Here is a 13011-nt window from a genome sequence, read left to right on the forward strand (position 1 = left end):
GTTTCTTTTTAAATTTTCTTTTTCTTTATTGGTTTTTAGAAAGAGAGGAAGGGAGAGGGGGAGAGAGAGAAAGATAGAAACATTGATGAGAGAGAACAACAATTGGCTGCCTCCTGCTTGCCCCCACTGGGGATTAGGCCCACAACCTGGGCATGTGCCCTGACTGGGAATCAAACCGGCGACCTCTTGGTGCATGGGTTGATGTTCAACCACTGAGCCACACCGGCTGCACTGTTTTACTCTTTGAATTATTGCAAACCTACAGAAAAATTTATAGAGAATAATGTAATGAAAATTTACCTGCTTACTTTCTAACATGTCAAATCTTAACTTTTTCCAAATTAGCTGCTTTACCTATCTCACAGAGATATCATAAAGCTACAATTAAGTAATAGAAGAAGAAGAATTTTTTAAGATGATAAAAGATAAAGTTCTAAATAAATACAAGGTGATGCTACTTCTAATTTCTTTGCTTTGTATACTGAAAGCATAATACCTTTTTCTTATAAAATTATGTCAATGTGGAGAACTCAGAGTGATCAGTGTTTTTGTTTTATACTAGTAATGTTTGTAGGGTAACAACAGCTTTTTCCTATTTCCATGTGTGTCTTTAGAGAATTAGCTGATTTTCAGCTTTCTGTGGATTCTCTATTGGAGAACAGTGACCATTCAAGACCAGATATTCAAGTTCAAGCCATACGACTGGCGGAGAAGGTACTTCAGCACTATTACCTTTTATTGACTTTATAATACACTTATTATTTTAAAGAAAAAAATACTCTGCAGGTTATCTCAGCCATAATAATGAATTTAATAATGTTTCTTTGTTGAAGGTACCTTGGAAAATATAATTTAAATTCATTTTAGCAATGTACTATAAGATAAGGATGATTTTTCAAGTTAATTATAGAGCATTCCTCTTAAGCTGACATTGTTGAATTTTTTTTTGATTAACTACCTACAGGAGGACTGAAGTGTTAATTAAATTTATAGATTGAAGCTGGATGGACTTTTGAATTTAGGAGAACAAGCTTTATAAATTAGAGTAGTAGATTGCACTTTTTAAAATGAATTTCTGAGAAGATGAACATTAAAATATAAGAAGAAATGATTAGATGGAAATAGAATCATGATTACAGAGAGAAAGCAGTTAGATGATTTAATAAACCTTTTTCATCTCTAATTTTTCTGATGAGTTTGGTATCTAAAAGAGGAATGAAAGGATTGTAGAGAATGACCATGTTGTCAGTATAATACCATCAAAAAAGGCAGGTGTTGGACAAGATTTAAGGTTATTACATGTGACACGAAAGAGGTGTCTGGGCACCCTAAAGAATTGGAACAATGAAAGTCACTATCATTGAAAAAGATGTTTAAAGAATGAGTATGATAAAGGAGCTTTGGTGGCTGAGTAAATATTTATTTGATCAAAAACCACCCATATTTTTATCAGTAAGTATACCAGGAATAGAATCATCCTAATTATAATATTTAGTCTCAAAATAAAAACCAGTGGCTCTTCAGTGACATGTGTATATCAGGTGCTTTGAATATCTAGTTGGTTAAAATTTTAAGGCATATTCACTGAAGACAGAGTATTTAAATTATTTACATTTTATGTATTGACGCAAATGCTTTGGCAAAGCCCCGACAGAATGTCATGTTCTGTGTCTTGTGAAAGGTGGGTGAGATGAAAAGAGTTCATTGCATGTCAGGGTATGTAGGGTGTGAGTAAAGTGAGGCTGTCTTTCTTCCATGTCAGGTAGAGAATTTGAGGTGAGGGAATGAGAAAGAGGAAGAGACTCTAAATACAGAATAGTGTTCTAGTCAGGAAAAGAAAAAACGTATTTACCCAAATAGAATGATTGACTTGAAGGGACTGGTTAAGACCCAGGTTCAGATATAATGACTGAGGGAGATGATGCACCTACTGCCTTTGGACAGTTGAAAAGCTAATAGTTTTAGAACTACAACTCTCATTAGGCTTATTTTATAATACACCTATTTTACTTGATCTCTTATCTTTTCAGCTAAAATGTGATACAGTGGTGAGTGAAATCAGCACTGGTCAGGGGACTATAAATTTCAAAATAAACAGAGAACTATTAACAAAGGTAAGAATGGGTTATGCTTCAGATCTTGCATTTTTACTCTCTCTCTTTGCTTTAGCTACAGTGCTTGCCCTCCAGTTCTTAAACGTATTGTGCCTCCTCTTGCATCAGAACTTTTGCACATTCTAATGCCTCTGCCTGAAGTGCCACCTCATCTTAACTCCTGCTTATCCTTCAGATCCTTATATTTCCTGGGCAGTGGTTTTCTGACTCCTTTATTGGTATACTCTCATAGCCCTGTATATCTCTCCTTGCAGAACTTTACCATAGTTTGTATTTTACATTATTTTTTATTAATTCCTGTTGCCTTTAAACTCTTATTTCCATTGGGGCTTATAGTTTCTGTTTTACTCACTGTTGGATCCTCAGTTCCTAATATAATGCCTGGCATGTAGTAGGTGTGCGATAACTATTGTTGAATGAATTAATGGACTCTGTATTGAATGTAAGAAAGGTACTGTTGGTTTCTGCTCTCTGGTAGCCTGTACTCTGTTGGAAGCATGTGATTTATACAGATGAAACCATAAGACAGCTTTGTCTTTTAATAAAACAATAAATGGCCCTGGTGAGTGTGGCTTAGATGGTTGGAGCATCATCCTGAATACCAAGAGGTGGTGGTTCAATTCTCAGTCAGAGCACATATCCAGGCTATTGGTTCCATTTCTGGTCATGGCATATGTGGGAGGCAACTGATTGATTTCTCTCTCTCTTCCCCTCTCTCCTCTTCATTCCTCCCTTCCTCTAAGATCAGTTTAAAAAGAAAAACAGCCCTGGCTGGTTTGGCTCAGTGGTTAGAGCGTCAGCCTGCGGATCAGAGTCCCAGTTTCAGTTCCAGCCAAGGGCATGTACCTCGGTTGTGGTTCGTCCCCAGCCCTGGTTGGGGTCGTGCGGTAGGCAACCAGTTGATGTTTCTCTCTCTCTCTCTCTCTCTCTTCCTCTCTCCCTCCCTCCTGCTCTATCTGAAGATAAATGGAAAAATATTCCCTGGTGAGGATTAAAAAAAACAACAACAACAAAACATGAAAGAGGTTTTTTAAAAATTTTTTTTTGGTCCTTTATTGATTTGAGAGAGAGGAAGGGAGAGGGGGAGAGAGACACATTGATGAGAGAGAACATTGATTGGCTCCCTCTTGCATGTCCCCCACTGGGGATTTAGCCCACAACCTGGGCATGTGCCCAGACCAGGAATTGAACCAGCGACCTCTTGGTGCATGGATTGACGCTCAACCACTAAGCCATACTGGCCAGACAAAAGAGATTTTTTAAAAAACCCCAAAATTCAATAAATAAAGATGATTTGGTACAATAAGCATAAGAGATAGATGAAAGATGGAAAAATCATGACGGCCTATAAGACTTGGGGAAATGGCATAGAGAAATTGGGTCTCAGATGAGGAAGACTGTGGAAGGCATATAATTCTGGATAGGCAGTGGTATGAGACCTTTGTTAAGAACTTAATCTCATTTAAACGTTAAAATTTATGATAATGCATGCTTTGGTATATTATTAAACACACACACACACACCAGTATTGAGTTGGTCAAGCTTAGTAAATGCTGCCTCTTGAATTGAAAATAACTATAAAACCAAAATTTCTAGTAATATATTTTTTCAGTCAAGAAGAGATAGTGTTACTTGTCTCTAGATCTTTTAACTTTTTTCTTTTATCTTTTTTTACTCTTCAAGGTAAATAATCAAAATTAGTCACAAGGACAAGAAGGACATTTTTTTTTTTTTTTTTTTTTTTGGTATGTGCCCTTAGAGGGAACCGAACCCGGGACTCTCTGGTCCGCGGGTCGATGCTCCAACTGCTGAGCCAAACTGGCCAGGGCAGGACATTTTTTTTGAGCCTTTTACAAAGTGTGTACAACCTGCTGGGCTCTTGATAACATTTCATGTCAATTCAGCAAACCAGTGATTCTTACTTGCCATTTTTTGAATAAGTGACTCTTCCAGTTGACTTAATTTTATTGAAGCAGAATTGCAGCTCACCAAAGTGTCCATCAAACTTTAGGCCATTTGATAGGGAGCAATGTGACACTTTTTTTTGTTTTTCATAGATGGGAAAATGTGCTATGGTAGATGGAGTTTGCCTTTACAGCCAGCTTAGCTGAAAGAGATGGGGTTTTTATTTTAAGGCAAGGCATATATTTACTTAATAATTTAAATATTTAATGGTATGTATTTTTATACTTTCTTACAATTAAACTGAGATTTTGTCTGGTTTAAGGATGCCCACTTGCTCGCTTATTAAAAATATTTCCAAATCCTTCTCAGTTGACAACAGAGGGAATAAGATTTAAGACTTTGAGGTCTGACTACTGTTTCTTACATAGCAATTCTCCCTTCATTTTGGCCTTGAGGATCTGGATCTTAGTGTGATTTTTTTTTTTTTTTTTATCCTCACCTGAGGACATTTTTGCATTTATGTTCAGATAGAGCAGGAGGAAGAGAGGGAAGAAGAGAGAGAGAGAGAAACATCTACATGAGAGAGACACATCGACTGGTCACCACCCACATGACCCCAACTGGGGCTGGGGCCAAACTACAACAGAGGTACACGCCCTTAGCGGGAACCGAACCCGGGACTCTCTGGTCTGCGGGCCAGTGCTCTAACCACTGAGCCAAACCAGTAGGGGCTTAGTGTGATCTTTGTTAAAGGAACAAACCAATTGCTCACAGTAGCTGTGCTCAGTGTCACAGTAAAGGTACATTCTAAAGCAGTGAATACACATAGCCTGAAAAAGGGTATCGAGTGTGCTTGTGTTATAAATTATAAATTTTGATGATAATTCTCTTTTGCTCAAAGTCTAATTTCTTCTACATCTGGCTCCATTATTTTCAGGCTTTAAACAGTGGTAATTTGCATGTTTAATGAATTTTTCAAATCATGTCAAGAAAAAAAGCATTCAACCCTTTTGGGACCATTATATATCTTTTTTTTTTTACATTTTAGAGTTGTCAAGATTGACATGTAGCCGATGATGTATGTCCAAAACTTCTCAAGCAGAGAATTATGAATTTGTCATTGCTTACACATGTACAAACTTAGCCTGCATGAAACATTATCTGTTCATGAATTGCATTTGAATTATTAGCACTGGCAGCACTAAGGATGATTAAATGTTAGCTTAAAAAATGTTTGGATCACTAATAGTGTCTTAAAGTCTCCTCATATAAATTATTCTCAAAGGTAGGTGGCTAAAATGTGAAATTAGAGGCAATAGAAACTGCCAAATCTCTGGGATCATAAATTTTTAAAGCTAGAAGATATGACCGGTTAATACATTGTGAAGAACTGTCACTTTGGTACCAAACTTTCACCTATAAGTAGCTTATGGATGATTTTCAAGAGAAGCTGTAACTTCAGGTAATAGTGAATTCACAGGGAGAGAAAAAATAAAATAAGAGTTTAACTAAATAGGAAAAGGTTAAACAGAATTCTGTTTTTTAGGTGTGCCTTAGAAATACTCAATGGATAACATTTTTGTTTCACATGTACACATGCATTTTTTATTTGTCAAATTCAACTTTGTGTGTTCTACCAAGACTTGAGAAAAAAAGAAAAAGAAATACTATTTTAAATGGTTCTAATTCTGCTCATTGTTTCATTAATAGAGTTTGTCAGTAGGCAGTCAGGATGCATTCAACTCACATATAGTGCCAGTTGGCTGAACACACGGAAAAAATTAATAAGCACTTTCCACTATTGACCAAAGAATTGGCTAGACAAATAGGTAGTGGTAGCTTGGTCGTGTTGAGAGCTGTAGAGAAATAGCAACCAACAAATAAAATGACAAAAGTCATCCACAGAAAGAGTGGTGGTGATAGATGAACAAAAAGTGTCAGCCAATTAGAATATTCATTAATTTTCTAAAGCATTCCAAAAAGTGTTACCTTTGAAAGATTTCATTTCTGATTATAAATTCATTATGCACCTATATTTACAGTACTGAGTACATCTTACATTTAGACATACATATTGATAGATTGACCTCTAGTTTGTTCATCTATTGGAATATGAGGGAACTTTATTAGCTCACTGACATTCTATACTTAACAGCTTTCTTCTGTGTATCCACTAATTTAATAAACCTCCTAAATAATAATTTTATTATTTATTATAATGTATTACAAATTAATTATAGTAATTTATACATTATAAATTAAACTCTTATTTACTTACTAAAATAATAAATGATTATAATAATAATAATATAAATCAAGATAAAATGGCCTGAATCCTGCCTTCAAGGTGCTTATGATAAAAAAGAAAAGCATAAAAAAATAGTGTAATGTGTGATAGATATGATATTGTGATGACTGATATAATGGAGGCATGTTTAAAGCTACAATCCAGTGTAAAGAAAGGTACACTTAAGTCTATCTTAAGGCAAGAGGAGAAAACCTTGTATTGGGATAAAGATAAAGAAGAATATACCTGGGAGATACAAGGTCAGGCATTCCAGGCAAGGGGACAGAGTACAGACAGTCAAGAACATGGCATTGTCTGGAAATCAGCAGATGATTCTGTTTTGCACACAGGATGGTATGGGGGAGGATATGAAATTATACTGTGAAGGGCCTTATGTGCTTTGCATAAAGAATTTTAGCTTTTTCTTGTGTCATAATTTTTCATGTGTGTTATGTGTACCACAGCTGATACATGTGATGATTTTTGATATTACACTAATGAAATTTCATTTTAATAGTTGTACAGTTGACTCTTAACACAGGTTTGAACTGCGGGGACCCATTTATACGTGGACTTTTCTCAATAAATACTGTAAATGTATTTTCTCTTCCTTAAAATTTTCTTAACATTTTTTCTCTAGTTTACTTGTTTGCAAGAATACTATATATAATACATATACAAAAATGTGTTAAACAGCTGTTTTATCGGTAAGGCTTCCAGTCAACAGTAGGCTATTAGTAGTTTTTGGAGAGTCAAAAATTATACATGGATTTCTTTCACTGTACCAGGGGTTAGCACTCCTAACCCCCATGTTCTTCAAAGGCCAACTGTGTATTTATATGTAAATTACACAAGATGATAGTTAGGTGTTACTGTTTTGTTGTGGTTGTTATTTTGTAGCTGACAGATGATGAGGGTCTGGTCTAAACCAGGGCAGAAAGTATAACTATAATGATATTTAGGAGCTAGCATGAGCAGGGCTTGGTGATTAATTTGGGATGGAAAAGGGTAATTCTTCAGAACTCCTAGGTTTCAGACTTGGTTAGCTGGGGTAAAGTTCATGGAAATGGAGAGTGCAGAGGGAAGAGAAGTATATTGTTTGAAATGCCTGCCTAGGATAGCTGTCCAGTCCTGAGCTGGATATATCATTCTGTAACACAGGAAAGATTTTGTTAGGTAAATAGTAGTTGAAGTCTTAACAATTTATACATAGGAGATGTGTAAAGTAAGGAGCTAGAAGAAGCAAGTAAGAAGTGCAGGGTGGGGAGTGAGGGGGGCACAGACAGTGGAAGAGGAGAGAGGGTAGTTGCAAGAAGAGTGTAGTCATCAGCTAAGATGGTATGTGAAAAGTTACCCTTGGGTAAGGCAGAAGGGACCAAGGTTAGGGCAGATGATCAAAAGCAACTCTGGACCTTAGCCTTACTTTAATTGTTTTTTATTTTAATTTACAAAAAAACAAGGTATTCATAAAAGTAATAAAATGTAAGTATTCGTTTAGGTTTGTAATTTAGAATTTTGATTTGGAGAGCACTTTCAGTGAAATAGTAGAGAAAAAAGCTCCAGGTGGCAGGTGGGTCAAATTGTTAAAGGAATGTTTGGAATTGAAGCATATATGTTAGTTCTTCATTAAAGTTACTTTTTTGTTTGTGCCAGAGATATCGACAAACCAAGTCATTTGTAAAAGAGAATTCTAACTTACTGCTATTACTACATTTGTAGAGTCTACCATCCATTACATAAAAAGGGATGGAAAGTGAAAAAGATGGGTAGGCCTCAACTTTAGAATGAACTGAATATGAATTTCTTCTCACTGTTTGTCTCCCCACTTACACTCTTCTTGTCACCTGTATTTGTGGAGTAACATTTAATAGGCCCCTAGTGTATGACAGGCACTGTTCTCTTTAATATCTATATATGTATTAATTCTTTATCTCTGTGTCCTGTGTACAGTGTGAGTGAGGAAAATACTTTTTTCTCTGTGTCCTTGGGCAAATACATGCTGTTTCTGAACCTTAGTTTTTGCAGCTGTTTAATGGCAAATGTTGCCTACCTTTAGGATTCTAAGGCATAAAGATGACAAAAGCATCTGTACTTGAACGTAGCACTCTGTCGACGCATCTTAAAAGTATTGCCTTGCCCTGGCCAGTTTGGCTCAGCAGTTAGAACGTCAGCCTGCGGTCCAGACAGACCCGGGTTCGGTTCCTGCTAAGGGCGCGTACTTCAGTTGCAGTTTGTCCCCGGCCCGGTTGGTCGTGTGGGTGGCAGCCACTTGATGTGTCCCTTTCACGTCGGTGTTTCTCTCTCTCTTCCTCTCTCTCTCTCCCACTCTATCTGAACAAAAAATGGAAAAATGTCCTAGGGTGAAGATAAAAAAAAAAGTATTGCTTTGCTGCTTCCTGCTACCTCTCTGCCTTTTCCACTAAATGATCATCTTAACCAACTCTATGATAGTAAAATTCTTCACTTCATGCACTGCATAGTTGGGACTCAGAATCCAGTTTGAGAAGCAAAACCATGAGTAAATAAAAGTCATATCACAATAAACTAAAAACCCTAAAGTAATAAATCATCACCATTAGCAAAAAAATTAAATATGAATTTTGTGAACTATACAGTAGTTCTGTATTAATAATTAAAAATTAACCTGGAACATGTTTTTGCGATTTCTGTAAGATTTCCTGGGTTTTTACTTATGTAGCCAACAGGCATTTGAATTATAATTTTTTAATTGTTTTCTACCATTACTTGAGATCATTAGTATCACAAAAGTAGCATCAGCATGCAGTAGTTAGCACATAAACTATGGAGTGAAAACAATTTTTGCTACATGACTTGATAGGCACATGACTTGGGTTCCCTCTCTGTTCTTCTGTTTCCTCATTTGTAAAAATGATACTTCTTAACTTAAGGTTGTTGTGAGGATCAAATGAGTAAATACATAGAAAATGCTTAGAACAGTGCCTGACTCATATTATGCAGTCAATAAATGTTAGATGCTGCTTCTGGTTTTGTGTTAATATTTGCTGTGGGAGTTTGGGCAGTTACTTAACCTTTCTAAACTTCGTTTTCTTCACCTGAGGAGGAATAGACAGGCTGTATAAAGGAGCCCCGATAGATATGAACTCAAGAAGGTGGTGCTGCTGATGGTGCTATAAAATTCTCAGTTCCACAAATTATAATGAGCAACATTTAGTTTCCAGTAGCAATGTAGTTAAGAAAACTGCAGTTTTTTCTATCATTAAATCCCAGCCTTTATTTTTCAGACAGTGCTAAAACAGGTAATGGAAGATGGTTCAAAATATGGATTAAAAAGTGAGCTTTTCTCTGATCTTCCCCAGAAGAAGATTGTGGTTGAATTCAGGTGAGTGCCTACTCTTCCTGTGTGTTGGTTAATCAATTGACTGAGGAGATGAGTGTTTTACTTTTATCATTTGAGGTCTCACGAAATTACACATGGAAAAATTAAAAACCAGTGAGAATATATTATTTTCTTAAAATCACAGTAAACTGCATAAACATTTTTGGACTCCAATAAAAAAAACCTAGTGATTATTATGGGCTCTTTTTCTTTTTGAATTGAGTATTTAACAGTTATTTTTAAAGAACTAGTTCTTTATTTTAGTAGACTTTCAAAGCAGAGGTAATGGTTACTACCATTTTAAGAATTTTAACTTTACTACCATATTAAGTAATTTGATTACCAGAGAACAAAGCCTTACATAAAGTATTTGTGATATGTAATTTTTTAAATTATCAGAAAATATCTTGAAGTTTTAATATACCTCTAAATAGTCTTCATAATAACTTTCTGGTATGCTCTCAGTATAACCATCTAATATTTGAACTGTTTTTAAGTAACCAAAAAGAAAAGAAACACTTTCAGAATACAGTTGACAGGATGACAGCTTGTGAAAATTATCAGAGGTACTGAATTTGCCTTCCTAAAAGCTGAAGAAGAGTTTTAATGAATTTTTTCCCATTTAGAAAGAACTTGCTACTAGAGCCTTTTGTTTCCTTAAGTATATATTTCTGTAGAGTATTTTAAAGAACTGATATGGAAAATATTTCAGATTTTCTAACTCATTAAAATTTATGAGGATAACTTAATTTAACTTAGATATGATTAGCACCTGGATGATCAGAGGTGAGTAGGTTTTATGGATTCCACATTTGTATTGCCTCTGCCATTCATTTGTGTTCTTAGAAAAGACAGATGCTATAAGACTCAGTAATCTCATCTGTTTATGATAAGGCCTGATTGTCAAGAAAACTAATGTTCCTATGGAGCAGTCAGATACTTAAAGTTTAAACATTTGTTTATCACAGAGGAGAGGCTGCCTTACAAAGAAATTTGCCTGTCATTTCAATTATCCTTTCTTGCATAACAGCCTACTCCAAAACTTAATACATGGATTAGCGACCTTCAGCACATGGGCAAAAAATCCAGCCTGCCACATGTTTTTGTAAAATTTTATTGGAACACAGGCTTGTACATTCATTTACATGTTGTCTGTAGTGACTGCTTTTATACTATAATGACAGTTGAGTAGTGTTGAGTTGAATAGTTGATACCAGGAGGCCTGCTAGCCTAAAATATTTACCATCTGGCTCTTTAAGAAAAGTTTGCCAACTCCTAATTAGTGTCTTGAAACAACCATTTTAATGTTCATGACTCCAAAGATCAAGAAGTCAGGGATGATTTAGCTCAGTGATTTTTCCTCTTGCCTGTGGTCACTTATGCAGCTCTGTTTATGTAGAGATTATACTGGGGCTAGAAATACAGGTACCTCATTTATTTGTGTGGCAGCTCACCTGAGGGCTGACCAGACATCTCTCTCCACATTGTCTTTCCAGCAGAGTAACCAGAACTCTTTACAAAGGTGCTCAGGGCTCCAAGATGGTAAAAACATCTGGTCTTGAAATAGGCACAGCCTCAGTTCTGTCACATTCTGCTGGTCAAAGCAAGTCATAAGATAAGCCTACAGTCAAGGGGAGGGAAAATAGACTACATTTCTTAGTCTCATAGATTTGTGGCCATCTTTAATTCTTTTCATTCATGTCTTTAAATTGATGCAGTACACTGAAGTGGGGAGCCACTTCAGTATCATATTGCTCTTACACTACTTGCTGCTACCTAACCAGTAGTAAAGGAAAGTCAGTAAGGAGGTCATCTAGTATCAGTTCCATGCATACATCCTTGAAATAATGCCATTGTAAGTTTCTTGAAACATGAAAAGTTGCCACCAGTGCTCATTTCTAACACCTTCTTTCTCATTTTCACTTTACCCTCTCCTCCCCAACCAACCTCAAAATATTAAACGCTTAGTCTTCCTTATTCAGTGATTCTCTGGCTTTTCTCCTCAGTTTTTATTTCCTATATAATGCTCTTTTGTTGTTGTTTATGCTTGTAAGAAATATCTAAAAATAACCTGTTCTATTTGAATTGTATTCTGTAGGCTTTTATTGTGATGGTTTATTTGCCTGTGGATTTGCCCCTTTCAACTTTTTTTCTAAAGCAGTTAAGGAGGGCTGGAACTTAAATGAGTATTTAATTTTGTTTTTTTTTCTTGTTGTTGTTATATTTTTTTATCATTATTTTTTAAATCTTTATTGTTGAATGTATTACAGATGTTCCTAATTTTTTCCCCATTGATCCCCTCCTCCCTACTCCCACCTTTTCCCACACTGTTGTCTGTGTCCATTGGTTATGCATATAAGTTCTTTGGTTTATCCCCCCCCCCCAACTCCCTTCTTTTTGAGGTTTGTCAGTCTAGCAACCAATTTGTTCTTCCTAATCTTTTCACCTTTTTCACCCATTCCCCCAACCCCCCTCCCATCTGGCAACCAACAAAATGTTTTCTGTATCTATGAGAATGTTTCTGTTCTGCCTGTTCATTTTGTTTGTAGATTTCATTGCCGATAGATAATGTATTCATTGCCATTTTGTTTGTTCTTATATTTTATCTTTTTCTTCGAAAAGACCCTTCAACATTTCGTATAATAACGGTTTGGTGGTGATGAACTCCTTTAACTTTTTCTTGTCTGGGAAAGTCTTTATATGGCCATCGATTCTAAATGACAGCTTTGCAGGATAGAGTAACCTTGATTGTAGGTTCCTGCTTTTCATCACTCTAAATATTTTTTGCCACTCCCTTCTGGCCTGCAAAGTTTCTTTTGAGAAATCAGCTGACAGTCTTACGGGAACTCCCATGTAAGTGACTAACTGCTTTTCTCTTGCTGCTTTTAAGATTCTCTCTTTGTCTTGAACCTTTTGCATTTTGATGATGATGTATCTTGGTGTGGGCCTCTTGGGGTTCATCGTGTTTGGGACTCTCTGTGCTTCCTGGACTTGTATGCCTGTTTCCTTCACCAAGTTAGGGAAGTTTTCTGCCATTATTGTTTTAAATAGGTTTTTGATTTCTTGTTCTCTCTCTTCTCCTTCTGGCACCCCCAAGATGCAAATGTTGGCATGCTTGAAGTTGTCCCAGAGTTTCCTTACACTATCCTCATCTTTTTGGATTCTGTTTTCTTTTTGCTGTTCTGATTGGGTGTTTTTTGCTTCCTTTTTTTCCAAATCAATGGATTCTTTCTTGGCTTTACCTACTCTACTATTGAATCTGTGTAAATTATTCTTTATTTCAGTTAGTGCCTTCTTCATTTCTGCCTGTGCCTCCTTCATTTCTGACTGGTCTTTTTTAATGCTC

At 36.0% G+C, this 13011-nt stretch overlaps 1 protein-coding gene across 2 annotated transcripts in view; it reads left to right on the forward strand.

Annotated features, from left to right (window-relative positions):
* The window catches only part of RARS2 (arginyl-tRNA synthetase 2, mitochondrial), a 67462-nt gene that overhangs the window by 18363 nt on the left and 36088 nt on the right, over nt 1–13011 (forward strand). For both annotated transcript variants that reach the window (XM_036249347.1, XM_036249348.1), the window contains 3 exons: nt 615–714; nt 2031–2114; nt 9571–9668. In XM_036249347.1, coding sequence (XP_036105240.1) covers nt 615–714; nt 2031–2114; nt 9571–9668 — 282 coding nt within the window. The remainder of the gene's footprint in view (nt 1–614; nt 715–2030; nt 2115–9570; nt 9669–13011) is intronic.

Source organism: Molossus molossus, unplaced genomic scaffold (genome assembly GCF_014108415.1).
Source record: "Molossus molossus isolate mMolMol1 unplaced genomic scaffold, mMolMol1.p scaffold_m16_p_8, whole genome shotgun sequence".
Lineage (NCBI taxonomy): Eukaryota > Metazoa > Chordata > Mammalia > Chiroptera > Molossidae > Molossus > Molossus molossus.